Source organism: Sebastes fasciatus, chromosome 15 (assembly GCF_043250625.1).
Source record: "Sebastes fasciatus isolate fSebFas1 chromosome 15, fSebFas1.pri, whole genome shotgun sequence".
NCBI classification, from domain to species: Eukaryota; Metazoa; Chordata; class Actinopteri; order Perciformes; family Sebastidae; genus Sebastes; species Sebastes fasciatus.
The window spans coordinates 28,218,122-28,238,279 of NC_133809.1; the positions used below are offsets into that span (position 1 = coordinate 28,218,122).

The 20,158-nt window shown below is 41.2% G+C and overlaps 1 protein-coding gene across 2 annotated transcripts in view; it reads right to left on the reverse strand.

Moving 5' to 3' along the window:
• The window catches only part of adck1 (aarF domain containing kinase 1), an 82,445-nt gene that overhangs the window by 14,987 nt on the left and 47,300 nt on the right, over positions 1-20,158 (reverse strand). For both annotated transcript variants that reach the window (XM_074660768.1, XM_074660769.1), the window contains exons 5-9: positions 16,719-16,877; positions 14,621-14,779; positions 13,397-13,513; positions 10,558-10,707; positions 5,287-5,484 (exon numbers count right to left, since the gene is read on the reverse strand). In XM_074660768.1, coding sequence (XP_074516869.1) covers positions 5,287-5,484; positions 10,558-10,707; positions 13,397-13,513; positions 14,621-14,779; positions 16,719-16,877 — 783 coding nt within the window. The remainder of the gene's footprint in view (positions 1-5,286; positions 5,485-10,557; positions 10,708-13,396; positions 13,514-14,620; positions 14,780-16,718; positions 16,878-20,158) is intronic.

Consider the following 20,158-nt stretch of genomic DNA (forward strand, 5'->3'; position numbering starts at 1 on the left):
ACACACACACACACACACACGCACACGCACACACGCACACGCACACGCACACGCACACAAGAGCATATTCTGTTCCCTAAATAATGTGCAACCTGGCAGTGAATGAATGAATGAATGAACACAAAACTAACCAGTCCCTAAAACTCTCCAGTTTCCTTCCTTGCTATAAGACATGATGTCATAGTTTCCCCCTCTGCAGCCGTTTTGTCCACAGACCTGCTTTTATTGCGCCGTGAGAGCCGCGAACACGTGTTTCAGTGAGCTGTTAGATGAACAGCTTTGTGTCTGTGCGAACAAACACACCTCCAGCACATCACCAAGGCAATCATCAGCTCCTTTTTACCTTGCTATGCTGTCCTGTGGTGAAACCTTTCACACCATGCTGTAACGTTGGCTGGCTGCTCAGGGGAAACTCATTTTGGCCACTTGATACTCCGTCTCATTCTTTTGTTCGGTGCTTATTACACACAAGTGAGAATTAGAGGTAGGGGGTGGGCGATATTGCAAAAATATCTTATCACAATTTCTTTTTCAAGCTGGTTTTAAAGACAATTTTGCAAGTTACTGAACATTACAACCAAACTAATTTCCCCATTTAAAAAAATAAGGACAAAAAATAACAGATCATTAAGTATGAACAGATTTTAATATAAGTGTGAATATTTAACAAGAATTTAGACTTGGTTTAGACTTTTGCATAAATCCCATCCCAAAATGAACATTGGTTTCAAAAAGGTAAACACTCAAGTAAAGTGCACTCTTGCTACATAACATTAAAGGAAGTGAATTTGGAAGCTTATTAGACACAGATCCGCAGGTGGAATATAGACAGCCGTAATAATTGCTACTGTCGGCTCTCGGCAGATAGGAGGGTCGACACATCACTGACAGAGCCTCTAAATCAGGGGAACAGTGACTGTCAGTGATTCGGCTGTTTGCACAGCAGCCATTATGCACATAAATACAGAGTCCGTCCCCCTTGGCTCTCTAAAACGCTGTTCTGGACGGAGATGGTTGTGGTTTTAAAAGTGTGGATGTAGCCTTAGGCACAATCAGGACTTGGGTTGGGTTAGGGAAACACTGTGGCTTCTGTAAATATTATTATGTTAAGGTTTGGCAGTGGTCATGGTTAAAATAATAACCACCTGGTTAAGGTGAGGTAAAGATCATGGTCATGGTTTAAAGAAACCAACCTCCTGCTGACTTTCTGGCTCTATAACTACATCACACTCTCTCCTCCACCAGAGGGCTTTGTCACTTCACTGAGATCACTTTTACTCCTTTATCTTGCCTGAGAGTTCTTTGAGAAATCACAGTGTTTTTTCCTTACCTTACTTAATTATTACCACAATTTATTACAGACAAAACACACCAAAACAAAAACAGAATGCAAGCGTAACAACAACTTTTAAAAAAAAAAGCTGCTGCCAATAATCCCAACAACACTCTGTGAGCTCTTTAATGGAGCGATACCAACGTCCTCTGTGCTGTCAACACCAGAAGAAAATAAATGCATTTTGAGAGAAAAATACTTTTCACGCCTGTTCCATCAACGTTGACACATGGTCCTGCATCTACATTATCTCAATATGTGTTAACAACAATTAGAGAAATTAAAGAGCAGTAGGCAGTGGACACAGAGCAGAGCAGCAGACAGGACATGAAGGAACAAAGTAAAATCCCTGAGCTGAGAGGAAACTGGAGGAAGCACACATGAAATCACACACACACACACACACACACACACACACACACACACACACACACACACACACACACACACACACTTATCTTTTCTACCATGGAAATTACATCATGTGGAAGATCAGATTCAATCCTGATCCACCAATCCGTACATTTATGGTTATTACCTCCGCAAAGGCCGAAGGCCTATAGGAGGTTATGTTTTCACCGGTGTTGGTTTTTCCGTTTGGAGGATTACTCCAAAATTCCGCGATGGATTTGAATGAAATGTTTTGGAGGGGTGGGGTGTGACACAATGAACAATCCATTCAATTTTGGTGGCGATCCGGATCATGATCCGGCTTCGGGAATTTTTTTTATAATAACTATGCTCAGCCTGTGCATTAACACCACAGGCTTTAAGACATGCACAGTGTGACTGATGACGCGTTCATGACGTGTCACCCTGCCTCTTTCCTTCTGCCTGCAGAGAGAGGTACAGACAGCGGGGGACACCTCCCTCCGGGGGGTGGAGGGAGGGGGGGGACACCTGTAGAATCGGCATTTTTTCACATTAAACTCAGAAAAATTACAGTTGAGTTCGACCAAAGCACACTTGGTGATTGTTGGAAAGAGTAACAACGACGGTTTAGGTGAGTTTTACTTTGTTTCTGTCCAGTTTGAATGAAGTGTTTTACGATGCTCCTTATGCGTACAGCTGATCTCAACGTAAACAAAAACACACGTGGATGATGGCGCAAGCTGAACGGAGATATATATATATACGTATATATGGTTCTATACCACGCTGGCTGACTGACAGCTGGGAGTATCCTTTATTAGGAGAAGTCCAGTTTGTAATTTTGAAGTTAAGCTTGCACATTGTTTGGTAAATTAAAAATAAATTGATAAATCCATTAACATATTGGTAGTGTCATTCTTCAGAGCACACTGATACTCATGTTGAGCTTTCTTTTTTAAATGTCACTTTGGCAGTAATTATGCAGCTTAAAAAAAATAAACATTTGTATACTGGTGTCCCTGAACTTCCATAACGTCAAACCTGAATGTTACTCAAATATCTTAAAATCTGTTCTTCAATAATATATCTAATATCAGTTTTGACTGATTCAATGTTTCATGTTTCATCAGCACCCTCAGGACAAACAGTAGTATTAATGCTACATCATCAGTGTGTCACACTGCAGGCGGAAGGTGCGATGCCATCTACTGTGTATGTGCTTTACTGGACTGAAATGTTCAACAAAAGAATATTATCATTACCTTTTTCTTGGTATTTGCATCTCGATGTAATGTCAGCTCTGATTCCCCAAATATATACATTTCATTTTTAGAAATACCAAAAAGACACAGGGAGTTATTCATGTATTAGTCCCTGCCAAATTCTGCCTGGTACTGCCCGTCATGTGTGAGGGGGTGGCACGCTGTAGCTGACTGCAGTGTAGTGTAGTACTTTTGCCAACTTCAAAATGTTGCATAAGGGAGGTAAAAATAAACCCTCTGTCGAGCACAGATGGCATTGTGGAACCCCCTGTGGGAAACGGGACATTTGCAAACACACACAAACCGGTTTTACGCCAGTGGATACCATCTTATCTTGAAGAATAATCTAATACCAAATAGTTCATTCATAACGTTGACATTCACATTCTAAATCAACATTTGATTTTTGCAGTTTACTGTTTGTGTCTAAAGCTGGTATTTGTGCACAGTGTCAGATTAATATCCGGCTACGCTAATATAATTAGTCTTATACTATTTATAGAGTTAGATTCCAGCGGTGGCTGTGTGGGATTTCCAACTCTTGTGATCCAAACATGTCCAATAACTCCAGAGCGTTAAGTCCAAAAGTTTAAATTTATTGAAAAAAGATCGTTGTAGTCATTTCCAAAATTCACGACATATTTTTAGCTAACAAAATATGTTTGCTTTAATCCATATTTGTTGGTGTTTAGCCTTTCAGAAACAACATTTTCACTGCTCTCCTGCCCGCTGCACACAAACGGAGGAACGCACTGATGAGTTATATTCATTAAAGAGAGTTGATTTAAAGGTCCCATATTGTAAAAAGTGAGATTTTCATGTCTTTTAAATTATAAAGCAGGCTTAAGTCCTATATAAATACTGTGAAAGTATCAAAACACTCAATCCATGGAGAAATACACACAGCCTGTATTCAGAAACTGTGCGTTTGAAACAAGCCGTTAGGATTTCTGTCCATTTGTGATGTCACAAATCTACAATGTTTAGACCATTTCACAGTTTCAAACATAAACATTCTAAATGTGTCCCAGTTTACTTCCTGTTGCAGTGTATGTGAATGACATCAGCTGACAGGATGTAAACATGGACCCAAGCTGTTTCCTAGCAACACAATTCCGTTGCCATTCTTTTGAAATGCGCTAAAACGGAGCGTTTAAGACAGAGCATGAATACAGGTATATTCAGACAGACGGTAGGAGAAAAATAATGTGTTTTTTGAACATGAAAGCATGAAAACATGTTCTAGTTGAAACCCAAAATACAAACACAAACCTGAAAATGAGCATGATATGTCCCCTTTAACTCATTTAATCCGGTGAGTCCCTTTATTCAAACTAAGGATTTTGTCAGAAGATTCCCCAAAAAATTTTTTAGGGTCATGAAATATGACAACAGACATTCAAAACTTCATCCGAAAACCTTAATAGAAGCTTTGAATGCAAAATAAATGACATTCAGTACAGCCGTAATAATAACTCTGGTCATGTTAATGTTTAGCGGTAGTATTTGTAACTCTTTGGCTGGAAAACTAGTGTTGGGAATATTTGCTAACCTAACAGCTAACCTGTTAAACGACATGGCCAAAAGCACGTGGCCATTCCAAAGCCATGGGCATTAACCTCCTTGAGTGGAGGCTGTTATAGCAGGTCTCAGTCAAATTTGCTCCCATTCAGCTACAAAAGCATTAGTGAGGTCCAATTCTGATGTTGACTGATAAAAACCGACTCACAGTCGGCTTTCCAGAGATTGAGGTCAGTAAAGTTCTTTCACACCAAACTGGGAAAACCATTTCTTTATGGAGAGGGCTTTGTGCACGGGGACAAGGTGAATCAGGAAAGGTTAGAAAAAACAAAACTTTATTTATCCTGAAGGACATTGCTGTGCAGCAATTGTTTTGTTTTAGTAGTATGTGTAAAGCACTAAAGCGTTTGAGTCCCTAAATCAGCCTTAGGCTAAATTTGCACCCAAAATGCTATCGAAGTTTAAATAAAAGGGTAACTTCTACAAGGTCAGAAAAAAATGTATATCTAGCCATGCAGATTTCAGTTTTACTTGCAGAGGTTGGGAAACATCCACCAGATATCCAGCTTTAATACCCTGTCTACACCTGATGCATTTCAGCCGTCATGATCACCATCTTGGGCACTCCACGTGGAACTGCAATCCAAATGTATTTTTCACTCTTCAAGTCTCTTTTCATCCAACTTGTGTACTGCCTGATTTGCTTTATGAGCCTCTGTGAAGCCCTTTGTAACATAAATCAAGTTTTAGTTGAATAAATACTACGCACATGTGTGTGTGTGTGAGCTCATACAGTACCTCAGAGCGTGTGACGGGCACAGAACCGATGCCGGCGTTGACGGCGGCCCAGGACCGAGCGGTGAGCACGCAGGCGAACAGCGGGTACAGATCTCCGGCTCCCAGTCTGAGGCTGTAACGCTCCACCCCAGACATGTCACCGTTAATCAGAGCCTGCCACAGCCGACAGTAGTTCAACCTGAAGTCTGGCTGCAGGACCTGGAGGGGGACGGGATCAGGTGTCCTTTGTTAGGATTGTATCTACTCCGTTGATCATTTATGGTAAACCGTTAAGACTAAATTGTATTTGTATTGCAAACAGCTGTATTTCTGTACATAAATGTTCTGCATGTCACACCCTCCTGGTGAAGATCATCACTGGCTAATTCAGAGATTAGTACGCACACACATGAAGCATAGTTTAAGCCTTAAACTATGCTTCCTATGTTATCCTTAAACTTTAAGGCATCAATTGCATTGCATATATAATTCAAATGTGAATTCTTATATCACATGTGCCGCTAGTATGTGTTAAAGGTCCCATATCGTGCTCATTTTCAGGTTCATACTTGTATTTTGTGTTTCTACTAGAACATGTTTACATGCTGTAATGTTAAAAAAAACTTTATTTTCCTCATACTGTCTGCCTGAATATACCTGTATTCACCCTCAGTCTGAAACGCTCCGTTTTAGTGCATTTCAAAAGAATTGCAACGGAATTGCGTTGCTAGGCAACAGCTTGGGTCCATGTTTACTTCCTGTCAGCTGATGTTATTTACATACACTTCAACAGGAAACAAACTGGGACACATTTAGAATGTTTATGTTTAAAACCATGAAATTATCTAAATATTGTATATTTGTGACATCACAAATGGGCAGAAATCCTAACGGCTTGTTTCAAACGCACAATTTTTTAAACGGGCTGTGTGTGTTTCTCAGTATTTTGAGTGTTTTGATACTTTCACAGCATTTATATAGCACTTAAACCTGCTCTTTAATATAAAAGACCTGAAAATCGCACTTTTTACAATATGGGACCTTTAAGGTGTATTTGATGTAAGGGATAACGAGGTGTCCATTATCAGGAATTAATATGATGGGGAGGCCAAGTCCATTAATTCCTGATAATGGACACCTCGAAGGTGTATCACACACTTTACAACCTGTGTTAATGTAAATATGTTCATTTGTGATTATTTAGGCATATTCATATATCTGCTGTACATTTTAACAGCAAGTTGTTAGAACTTCATTTTACTGAGTTTTCAGCCAAAAACACCTTGAGTCCTTGCAGTCTAGCAAATTTGCTGGATGCATTTCCTTCCTCATAAATCAACTGCAAAGCCATTTTTAAAAACATTTCAGATCTTGCAGTGTTAACATCCTGCTCACAAGCCGTCTTCACTGTCTCTGCAGGTGTGTTACTGCCACCACCTGTTCAGCGGAACAGCATGAAATCAACAGCAGGATGTAATCGCGGCGCCCACATGCTTGAACATGTGCATGTGCTGATCCTCATGTACAATACAAACAAAACGAGGACCCACTCATAAAAAACACTGTTCCAGAGTTTATATTTAACCTAACCTGCCTGTCTTTGGACTGTGGGTGGAAACCTGAGCTCCTGGAGAAAACCCACACAGACACAGACACTCTGTCTATAGAATTATTGTGTGGATTTGTTTTGTTGTGATTGTACAACACAGGGATGCACAAAGAAATGCAAGTTGTAGTCCCTTTAATGCTTCACAGTAAAAAAACAAAAAACTGGTGGAACACAGAGGATGAGCTGAGGAAAGAAGCTGCTCTGTAGTCTGGTGGGACGGCGGCGGATACTTCTGGATCTCTTGCCAGACGGCAGCAGGGTGAACAGGCTGCTGATGGGTGGGTATTATCTTTTAAAGGATCATCACATCAGGCTCATTTTCACGTTCATACGTTCATACTCCTTGTTCTGTGTGCCTGCATATAGCTTTATTGACCCTCTGCTGGAAACGCTCAGTTTTAGCGCCTGTCTCTTTAAGGCCCCCACCTGAAAAAGCCCAGTCTGCTCTGATTGGTCAGTGTTTCCCATCTTCTGCATCTGTGTTGTCAGCATCATTGCAGCCCAGGAAACAGTGTAACACAAGCCCCCAGGAAGAGCGCCGGTCGCCGATCCCGACTTTCGTAGTGGCCAAACGGCGGTACTGCAACTTCTGTGTCCGTCACGTGATGCCATTGGGCCCAAAAATACTTTTTCTCATAGACTTATATTGGGAAAGAGACGTCTGTAACTCAGCGGATCATTTTTTTTTAGGTGAATCAACTTCCCAGTGGGAATACCTAAATAGCCCTTATTTAAAAAATTAAGTTTTTAAAGTTGTAAAATGAAGTAATAGCTGAATCCAGAGTTATTTCCCTTCCTCCCTTCATGTTAATGAGACCCAGACCGAGGCTGGAGCGCCAAGCTGTGATGACGGCGTGACGTTGGGACCCCGGTGAACGAGTCATGTGACCGAGCGAACGCTACTGCGCATGTTCCATGTGCCCAAGATCCGGGTACTTTTCCAGGCGGGAAGTCAAGCCGTTTTGTCTTCATGCGCCACTGAGCAACTTTCATAGGAATGAACGGGGCCCCGCCTCCAACGTTGTATCCGGTTCTCTTAATACATCCGTGGTGTAACAAAGTCTAGCTGTGTTTAGCTGTGCTTCACTGTGCCAGAAATCCCAGAGAAGAAGAAATCAAATACTTCACAACCACACATGTTCCAGCGGGAATGTGATCCGACATCGGGGAGAAAGTAACAATATCGCAAATCTCAGATTACAGGTTTCCCTGAAGTTTGGCTCCGGTAAATACTGTGGTTTATATCTCTTTGCTAATAATGTTAGCTTTGTATTTATGCATAAACTGTAAACTGTAAAAAATAGGGCTACATGCTAATGTCACAGTGTTATGCTTTTGTAGCCTGTGATATTCTGGATGGCCTGTCATGTCTCCCCAGTCTCTCCTGATGCCAGCGTTCAGTCTTCCAGCTCTGGTGATGTTTGTGATGTATGCTTCCTTGGCACCTCTCCATTCATCCAGGCCTTTCTGGTTGGGGAATGATTTTATTGTCTTATATTATTTGCTGATGTCACTGTTGATCAATGTGGTTCTCCTGGGTGATGGCATCTCTGAACAGGGGCGGACTGGGACCAAAATTCAGCCTGGGTCTTTGAGATGTAGAGGTCCTTTAATGCGAGCGGCTGGGGGGGTGGTGGTGGGAGGGGCAGTATATAGAGCTAAAGTTCGATGTTCGAATGCAAGTGACTGCAGCACGACGCTCCCTTTCTGTGCAGCCTCTCCGGTGAGGGATGGATTAACCTGAAGACTAGACACAAATATTTACCCGGTGCTGAGCCAATCAGATTTCAACAAAAACGAGGATCAGTCCAAAATTATGAGGGGCCGCTTGCACCCCCCCCCCCTCTCAATATTGAAAGTATTAGACTGGTCCAGTGTGACAGGCAGCGGTCTGCTGCTGGGAAGGCCAGGCTGGCCCATGCCTGGGTTGTAAAAAAGAAAAAAAAGAAAGACCAGCCGCCCGGGAAAATTCCTGAACAGTCCTCCCCGTCTCTGAACATGCACCAGTCTGTCTTGTAGAACCGCTGTAACGTCATCTCTCCACACTGTTTCGTATGGTTTGACCCTTTTAATCAGCAGGTTGGGAGGAAGTTGGCAGCAGAAGCAGCAGGGGGAGAGAGGGAGGGCTTCGTAGCTGCCAGGAATATTGATGTAAACATGGTCCAGGGTATTGTTTCCCCTGGTGAGGGTGTGGACACGCTGGTGAAATTTAGGTAAAACAGATCTGAAGTCTGTTTGATTAAAATCACCAGCTACAATAAAAACACAAATTATGGATTCTTTCTGTGTGGGTTTATATTTAAGTAATTTTAATACTCCTTTTATATTGTAGTGAGTTTATATATTCTTTATGATAAGTCATATCATATCGTCATATTCAGTATGCTGCTGCTATTAAATATCTTTGAACTGTTTAAACTGCCTTAAAAGGACCAGTGTTTAACATTTAGGGGGGGATCTATTGGCAGAAATGGAATATAATATTCATAATTATGTTTTCTTTAGTGTATAATCAACCAGAAAATAAGACTGGTTGTGTTTTAATTACCTTAGAATGGGCCGTTTATATCTACATAAGGAGCGGGTCCTCTTCGCAGAGTCAGAGACAAATTCACACACTGGATCTAGAGAGGGACATTCACGTTTTCTCGTCGGCCACCGTAGCTCTCCAACACGCTTGGAGCACGGGAGACGCTTTAGGTGGTTGCAGTCTGCAACCTCACCGCTAGATTCCACCAGATCCTACACACTGCTCCTTTAATAAAACAGCTTCTGTAGGTGGTTTTAATCATTGTGATCCAGCTCAACAGTAAAAAAAGGAGTTAACTAATGAGCTCTTTCACATTCAGTCCACCAGCTAAGAAACCTCCAGACAAACTCCAGCACCTTACAAACACATGCAAAATGTAGAATCCAGGCACAGGCACACTGGAAAGGACTGTGTGTGTGTGTGTGTGTGTGTGTGTGTGTGTGTGTGTGTGTGTGTGTGTGTGTGTGTGTGTGTGTGTGTACATGAGGAGAGGATTAATATTCTACTCCAAAATGACAGCTGAAATCAGAAGTCATTAGAAATAAATTGGTGCCATTATGGTCCAAGGAATGTCTCTGTGTGTGTGTGTGTGTGTGTGTGTGTGTGTGTGTGTGTGTGTGTGTGTGTGTGTGTGTGTGTGTGTGTGTGTGTGTGTGCGTGCGTGTCAAAGATGAAAGAGTTGCATATTTATCAGTAAATTGTCTTCATGACTACAGGAGCAAGCAGTAAACGAACTCATGTCAGACCTGTGGACGTCTGCGTCAGTCTGCGGGTGTTTGTAAAAGCAAGTGTTAACAATCAAAGAGTGAGTGTGTGTGTGTGTGTGTGTGCGTGTGTGTGTGTGTGTGTGTGTGTGTGTGTGTGGAACATGAGAGTGCACATATGCGTCTGTATGATTAAGGCCGCGGTGCACACTGCACCCTGATAAGAACAACATCAAATGAGTTGTTTATCAAAAAGCTTTTATCCTGCTGCAGCTCTAATAAAAGTGTTTGTGGCATCCATGTTTTGTTTTTTTATGTGCATCTTGACTGTGTGTTTGCTGCTCTACCCGTATACTCAAGGCCGAAGCCAGCAGCATGAAAAATGGGCTGTAATCTTACAAACTAATGGTATTTTCTTTATGCGCGGGGCAGCCTGGTAGATTTGTCACCTGATAAAGGCCGTGATCGAGCAGGGCGATCTCCGTCTTCTTGCTGCGGGGACACTTTCGGACCAACACGTTGCCCGGGTGCGGGTCGCAGTGAACGAAGCCGTGGACGAAGATCATTTCACTGTACATCTTTCCCAGGTTCTCCGAGATCTGTTGGGGATGAGACGGAGAAAAACAAGGTGAAAACATGCAAAAATGGACAGAAATTACATTTAGAAGACAACAGAGCTTAAAAATATGAACTTATCACGTTTAGCGTGGTTGATTTAATTGCTATGGTCTCACCTTTAGTGAGTGTGACGGTATTAGTTTATTGTTGATCATTATTAATGATCTATGCACTGTTAGAAGAACTGTTTTAGACATGGGGGAATTAGGAATGCACCGGTTTATCGGCCGAACATCCGTATCGGCCGATATTCACCTTGTTGACTTGTTGACTATCGGCAAATAAGATGCCGTTCTCCGATGGCAGTGGCCGATGATTATCTGTCGTGTTGCATCAATTTTGCTCCGGCTTAATGTCGTTTTGTTTGTTTTTGATCGGTCTCGGCTGAAACGGCTTTTGAAGCAGAAAAGAGAATATGTTTCATGGTAAAGAAGGTTATATTTGAGGTTGTTTCATTCATTTGTATAATTGAATTTGTGCTCGTTCAAAGACGGTGTAATGAAATGCTGGATGACTTTAAAACAGCTCAGTTCTTTTAATCTTGTGAAGGGGCTCATTGCATGGGTGGAATATGGTTTCAGAAAAAGACAAAATGCAAGTCTTATAATGAAAATAACACTGTGGTGTTTAAACTACATTAAAATGCCTTTATTGTACATGGCAATAATAATTTAAAATGACTAATGCAAGGCCACTTGTTTGTAAGCCCTGTAATATCGTCCAAGGGGTTTTTATAGTCTTAATTGAGATCAGTGGACGAATGGTATTTATTTAGCCCACACATTTAATAATCTAATCATTCTAATTACTCTAAAACATAATAATAATCTAAATTTGATTATATTATGTATTATTCATGTGTTTTTTTGTATGTTCCTCAAATTTAAAACTTAGGTTTCCTTGCGTTGGACAAAAAATTATTGGACGGTGAAAACTAGATGTTTTTGTCTTATCTTGGTGAGAGTGCTCTCGACCACTCGTATAAAATGTTCTCTTACCAGAGAGAAGAGCAAAAATAAGAAAAGATTGGTGAATCCCAGAAATCAATGGGGTGCTAACAAAATAAGAACAAATCATGGATACGAACAAAAAAGAGGAAATTTGTTCGTCTTCCTGCGTGAGGCCCATTGTGTCACAAATTTCAAAGGCTCTGGTGCCACTGAGTTTTATAAATGTAGTTCATTCACTGCAGGCTGTCATATCTGAAATCTTACCAATATGGGGGGAGAATGCAAAAAATCAGTAAAGCAAAGCACTGTCCCATTCTGGTCACGTCAAGGGGCCGAGTTCAGAGGGAAGTCTATTTGGGCCCTCATCCATCTTGTGATTACAGACAGAGGGTCCAGCATGCACCACTGCCACCTAATAATGCCATCCATCCTGTCGCTTTGTGCGTATGTGTTTTATTACGGTATGTCCTCTATCTACTCATCAGCTGTCTTATTACACTCATCATCTCTGCGTAATGCTCGTGTAGTGAGTCCCTGTCTGTATTTGTGTGTGAATTTATGTGTTCATGTGCACATGGAAAGCCCAATCATTTATTTATTTATTGTGCGGTGTGTATTTGTCATTGTCTTCTCTATCTGTGCTCCTTGAGAGTGTGTGTGTGTGTGTGTGTGTGTGTGTGTGTGTGTGTGTGTGTTATTCAAGTCAGTCGACAAACAATTTCAGATGTCATGACCACATATGTATGTATGATACCAACAGTATTGTCTAAGTTACAACTTTGCAAGTTACTTCATCAATTCTATGAATAAAAATTAGGATTAAAACATTTTTGAATAATATCGTGGGCCAGCATTCGTACTTCGACTCTGTAGGTACTACTCAGATATAACACGCATGCATTCGGGCTGTGTAGACACGCTGTTAAAGCTGAAGTAGGCGAGATTGGAGCAAATGTGATTAAATTATAATGATTCTTTTTATAAAACGGTTGCTATATCGTGACAGTAGTACATGAAACAGGTAACCTGAAAAAAAATCATTTGTCTCTGTGTCCTCCGGTGCTCCTAACGGCATCTGCAAGATTTCACAGACCGGAGGAAAACAAGCAGTAAGAGCTGATCTGAGGTCTGCTGTCCAGCTGCTGTCTATGAGAGCCGGCTGTCAATCACTCGCGAACTCCGACCAAACGGTCAAACTAGGCAGCGCTGATTAAATAATATATAATCAATATTATGTTACGTTAATGCCTATTTCTCTCCTCAAATGTCCTCAGAATCATCTTGTAGTGCACGGTTTAGCTGTAAAATGAGAAAGTTTGTGACCCAGCAGCCATGTTGAGATCAGGTTGAGATGTCTTGAAGAAACGCCAAGTACCGGTCACATGACCGGAGCACTGAAATGACCTGTGATTGGTCAAAGTCTCCCGTCACGGGCTACATTTTCTAAAGCCTGAAAACAGAGCCATGAGGAGGTGCAGAAGTCTAGTTTTCTCTCAGAACACTTGAATTACAATATGATGAAAGGTTATTATGGAATTTTTGCCCAATGATGTCAAAAATATACTGCCTACTGCCACTTTAATGCGTGCATGTGTGTGTGTGTGTGTGCGTGTATGTGTATGTGAGTGTGTGTGTGTGTGACAGCACCTGGATTATCAGTCAATAAACTATAAATTTCAGTAACCTCCACACACACACACAGCAGGGCAGCATGCGGTACCTCGTTGACATTGATGCCGTGTTTCTTCATGTAGTCCTTGTCGTTGACCTGCCCCCCCTCAAGAAACTCCATGGTGAGGATCCTCTTTGTGGACAGCTCCCAATGGATCATGGGAACCTGTAGAGAGAGAGAGAGAGAGGGATAGAGGAGCGGTGTGTGTGTGTGTGAGAGCGGTCTTACAGGTGTCTTACAGGTGTCTTACAGGTGTGTGACAGGTGTGCATTAGGTGGAAGGTTTGGGTTCAGATAGCCAGTTCAGCAGTAGTAGGGAAGTATACAAATATAAGAGCTTTGAATCAGTGTGTCTGCTAAATTGATAATATCATTATTAATATTAAGTCACTATTTGAAAACTACTATAGCACAACCCGTTTTTGCACTGCAGCTATATTACACAATAACAACACCATTTACTTGCAAATATTAATAACAAATGTTTTTTTTTCGTCCCTTTGTCCCCGGCTCCTGACAATCTACTTTACTCAGTTTAATGCTGATTGATCAACAAGTACAAAGGAACAAGAAAAATCTAAGGGCGTTAAATCCTAAAAAAAAAAATGGCAAAAGACAATATCTGGTTTTGTCACATACAGAGCAGGAGTTATGGACTGTCAAAAGTTTGAAAAATGTGACTTTTTAATTATTATGTTAATTTTAGACCACCACGCTGGCCAACTGGAGTTTTAATGGATGTATCGGAGGGCATTTGCACAAAAATTATCTTTCATTCTGCCAGGTTTAATGTCTCTTTCACATGCCAACTAATACAATTAAAAAATGCAGAATAAAACGAAGCCGATGACAGACAAGAAGAAGACAAAACCAAAGAAGTTTTTAGCTCTGTGGCTTTTGAACGTCGAACAAAGAAGAAGTCTAATTCGCTCTCACCAGAGTTAATAAAAAGTTCTCAAACAGACGTATTAAGTAAAAGGACACCAGGACATTAAATGATAATGGACGTGAATTTGCGGCGCTCTGCTAACCCTGCTCTGCTGCCGGGCAGCACAGAGGAAGCTGTCATACACGGTGTAAAGGTCTGACCTCTATGAACTGTATGGAATACGATTTTAAATACCTTAAATTGAAACAGACCATTTCTTATTATTCTATTGTATACTTATTACCAGCTGTTTACTAGAGTCCAAACTAAATCCCACTGTGGACTCCATAGGTTATTATACCAGGAAGCCTTGTAGAAATGTATGTACTGTAGGCATGTGTGTACCTTGAGAAAGGGGAAGTGGCCCAGCATGTCGGCCACCTTCTCAGCATTGTGTCCTTCATTAAGGAAGTCCAGCTCTAGCGGCATGTTCTTCTTAGCCTCTTCCACCAACCACATGAAGCCGAAGTCTGGGAAGACCCAATGGACCGCCCTCAACATCGCCTTCAAATTACAAATCACAATCTGTCTCACTGTCATGTACAATAGAACACGCATAAACATATACAGTGATGTCAGTATGGCCCAATTCCACCCCCCCACCCCTTCACCCTCTTCCTACCCAATTCCACTCCGTTTGCACGTTCGCGTGGAGGGTCCGCCATATTAAGTGCCATTCCAAACCAATAAGCGGGAAGTGGGTTATAAAGCCCTTCAACAGCGAGCCTGCATCAATGCCGACTTAGCCAGCTGCCCTTATAGATGACGTGCAGCGCCGTTTTGTATTCGTCATGGAACACGCTCCGATGTCAGTTCCGTGCGACTACCGGTATAAAATTGAATTGTAAACTGCTCAAACTGATAGGCATTTAATTTATTCTACTTTATTGTCATACAAACGTCAACAACATAACGTAAATAGATTGTATTTAGGATCAAATATACCCTTGTTTAAACTAGAATATATAAAAATACAACATATATTTATTCTTTTTTTACCCTGTCAGGAGTTATAACCCCATAATTTATTATATATTCAACTGTGCAATACTGACTTAACAGTACAATAATTTAGTGCATTCATTCAGCTGTGCAATAATCTGGTTTACTCCGGCATTAACACTGCATTTATTTATACAGTACATTTAAACTAATATTCTTATTTTACACTATTCTTGAATTTGTATAAATGCGTGCAGTTATATCATTTGCATAGATCCCATTTTTTAGCAGTATTATTTGCACTGCTGTTATATATGTTTCTTATTTATATTTTCTCTTTCATCTATATTTCTCTATTTTTATATTTATATTTTAGAACGGGAGAAAAACGGACCTCAATTTCCCCCCCGGGGATCAATAAAGTATTTCTGATTCTGATATTTATTTCCTTGCTGAAGAGAGTGAAGTCCGTCCCAAAGTGGCTGCTGTATTTCTACCGTCCAACTTAAAGAAGGGTGCTTCACTAAGCTGTGAGTGTGACTACAAACGGAGTTCACTTCACCACGGAGTGGGAGGGTGGAGGGGCCGGATTGGAATTGGGCCTATATATCAGGACAAGTGCACTGGATGGGATTCTGTACTGAAAGTTCATTACTGGGTGACAGAAAACCTGCTGTCAAACGGTCCATTAGAACCTTCAGCTGTGTTGTGCTTCCGGCCAAACTGAAGAGGCACACATCTGGATCGGTTTATCAGTCATGGTTAGTAGCACTCAGCCTGTGTAAAAACAGCTGGAGCATGTCTCGTGTGGCTTTGAAGGAGCTTTGTCAAAATCGGATGATGTTTTCAGGGTTATCTGAGCAACCCTATCGCCTGTAAAAACCCTGATCCTGGATGTCACGTAATTAACTGAGCGAGATGCTGGTGATTGGCGCCTCTCGACATAGACACCAGTTTGATCAAGTAACGGTAACTCTAGACAACTGTGTGATTTCTCTGAGGTCAACAGCCGAGATTCTTGGTGTTACGTTTGATCCTACTCTCTCTTTTAAGAGAGAGGACACACAAAAATAGCTAAAATCAGGTATTTTCTGTCTCTGGCTGATGCAGAGATCCACATTCACGCCTTTGTTTCTTCCAGACTGGATTGTTATAACATTTTGTCGTTGGGCCTGCCACATGTTAGCACTTAAAGTCTTCATATGGTTCACTGCAGCTAGACTCTTCTCTCTCTCTTCCATTCTCTCCCTATTAAAGGGTTTGTTAGGAAGTTTTGTCTTATCTGAAGCGATGATCTAAAGACAGAGGATGTTGTATGCTGTACAGATTGTAAAGCCCCCCTGAGGCAAATTTGGGATATCGAGCTGTAAAAATAAAACTGACCTAACCTTTTTCTATGTCTTCATTTTTCTTTTCTTGCACTCTTTGCCAGTTGCATGTTATGTCACTGAGAGAGAATAACAAACACCCCCCAACACAATTTAACAGACACAGGGCTCACCTCCATCACCACTATGTCCCTCGAGCTTTGGCTCTGGACTTTGGGGTGTTGGACCTTGATGGCCACTGTCCTCCCATCATGCAGCACTGCCTTGTGGACCTGGGCTAAGGAGGCTGCACCCTGAGGCTTCTCCTCAAAGGAGACAAATAACTCTGACACCTGCAGGAGAGAGATAGGGAATGGAGGAGACAAGAGGGTAAACACAATGATAAAGAAGATGGGAGGGAAAGGGGAGTGGAGTTGGGAAGTGGAATATGAGTGGGATCATCAATCTCATCATCTGGATTTACAAAGCTATTATTAGATAGTGTACAACCGAAGGAGACTAAACTCATTACAGACAGAGAGGCTTTAGAGAGGGGTCTTTATATATTTTTGTGTGACGCACTAGAAATGTTTGAATGAAAAATACTATACTGTATTATATATACATACATATATATATATATATATATATATATATATGTATGTATATATACATACATATATATGTATATATATATATATATGTATATATATATATACACAAACACACTCCTGTCTATCTGCATGACAACATGAAATACAATTACAATGTAAGAGATTATTGATATAATAATTTGCCGTCAGCAGCTGTTTCCAGCTGTACACATCATGATCATCTTACATAACTACAATTTATGAATCAGTAAACTCAGAATATATTGCATTTAAAGGTCCCATATCATGCAAATTTTCAGGTTCATACTTGTATTTTGTGTTTCTTCTAGAACATGTTTATATGCTTTAATGTTAAAAAAAAACCTTTATTTTCCTCATACTGTCTGCCTGAATATGCCTGTATTCGCCCTCTGTCTGAAACGCTCCGTTTTAGCACATTTCAATGGAATTGCGTTGCTATGCAACAGTGTGGGTCCATGTTTACTTCCTGTCAGCTGATGTCATTCACATACACTGCAACAGGAAGTAAAATGGGACACATTTAGAATGTTTATATTTAAAAACTGTGAAATTGTCTAAATATTGTAATTTGTGACATCACAAATGGACAGAAATCATGACGGCTTGTTTCAAATGCACATTTTCTGGCTGTGTGTATTTCTCCATGGATTGACTGATCGATACTTTCACATTATTTATATAGCACTTCAACCTGCTTTATAATAAAAACAACATCTCACTTTTTACAATATGGGACCTTTACAAATTACTGAGTATTAATATGATAATAAGGTGGCTCCATTCTAGAGTGTCAGAATGAATGCTGATGTGTCTTCTTTGTTATTCTTAACACAGGAGTCTTCAAGGAAACACCCGTCTCCCAGTTGGTTTCACTCTATACACTATACACTAATAACTACAGGACCAACTGTAACAATAAAATCTGCTGATGAGCAGACGGCCGACTGATGAGTTCCTTTTGTGCTCTAAGAGAAATTCCATTGAACAAAATATCAACAAAACTAGAAATACAGCCTCACAGTTGTATGCTTCCACCAACCAGTCAAGTGTCAGTTTACATCCATGTCTGTCCAACATGTCACTGCTTCATCATTTTATGTTAGACATTTGTGTGAAATTGTCATAATTAGCATATGAATTCTTGAGTTCCTGGTGAGGGCCTGGTGACCTTTGACCTTTGACCACCACATCTAAATCTAAAAGTTCATACTTGAGTCCAGGTGGACGTTTGTGCCAAATTTGAAGAAATTCCCTCCAGGTGTTCCAGAGATACCGCGTTCACGAGAATGGTCCGGACAGATGGACAATGTGGCCGTGGCTGTCACCGGCGAGTACGCTTAATGAAGGAAAACAAACAAACCTATGACAGTGCTTAGAGAGAGGAGCGATACCAGTATAGATATTGGGAACAGTGGGAGTCTGAAAAAGACTCTGGACCCAGATTCAGATCATAGGGACCATTAATAACATCAAGCCTTGGCTGCTGGAAGAGGCATATTCATCATAACCTCAACATACAGAGACAGATGCTGTTGCCTTTTGATATACTCTATCCACCCACAAACCTCTATCACAGCACTGAGCATTAAGCGCCCAGTGTACCCTTTGAGCAGAGGTAGTCCCTCATCAGCCTCCACTCGTCTCTGTGGACACACAGAGCACACACACACACACACACACATACATAAATGAGTGTGTGGGTTTGAAGGTTAAAGAGGCTCCCCTAGGGACCTGGAGTCATTAGAACAGATTTATTGTGTGCTTTGGAAGCTCCACACTGCCCTGAGGCCGCCCTGCCTCATGGATAGAAACCTGTTAACTGAACAAGAAAAGGCCGCCTGCAGCATCTACTTAGCTTCTACACATTGCATTGCCTTCATATTTTTTAAGTAGGTGGTGTTATTCTCAGCACCAGTGATGCTGGCTTTCACCAGATCAACCTCAACAAGGGGCTGCGTCTGGCTCATTATTAACCACTAATACACTACACGTAGATACCAGGATACACTACACCGAGATACCAGGATACACTACACCTAGATACCAGGGTACACTACAACTAGATACCAGGATACACTACACCTAGATACAAGGATACACTACACCTTGATACCAGGATACACTACACCTAGATACACTACATCTAGATACCAGGATACACTACAACTAAATACCAGGATACAATACACCTAGATACAAGGATACACTACACCTAGATACAAGGATACACTACACCTAGACACCAGGATGCACTACACCTAGATACCAGGATACACTACACCTAGATACCAGGGTACACTACAACTAGATACCAGGAAACACTACAACTAGATACCAGGATACACTACATACAAGGATACACTACCCCTTGATACCAGGATACACTACACCTAGATACACTACATCTACATACCAGGATACACTACAACTAAATACCAGGATACACTACACCTAGATACAAGGATACACTACACCAAGATACAAGGATACACTACACCTAGACACCAGGATGCACTACATCTAGATACCAGGATACACTACACCTAGATACACTACACCTAGATACCAGGAAACACTACACCTAGATACCAGGATACACTACAACTATATACCAGGATACACTACACCTAGATACACGGATACATTACACCTTGATACCAGGATCCACTACACCTAGATACACTACATCTAGATACCAGGATACACTACAACTAGACACCAGGATACACTACACCTAGATACAAGGATACACTACATCTAGACACCAGGATCCACTACACCTAGATACCAGTATACACTACACCTAGATACCAGGATACACTACACCTAGACACCAGGATACAATACACCTAGATACCAGGATACACTACACCTACATACCAGGATGCACTACACCTAGATACCAGGATACACAACACCTAGATACCGGGATACACTACACCTAGACACCAGGATACAATACAACTAGATACCAGGATATACTACACCTAGATAGCAGG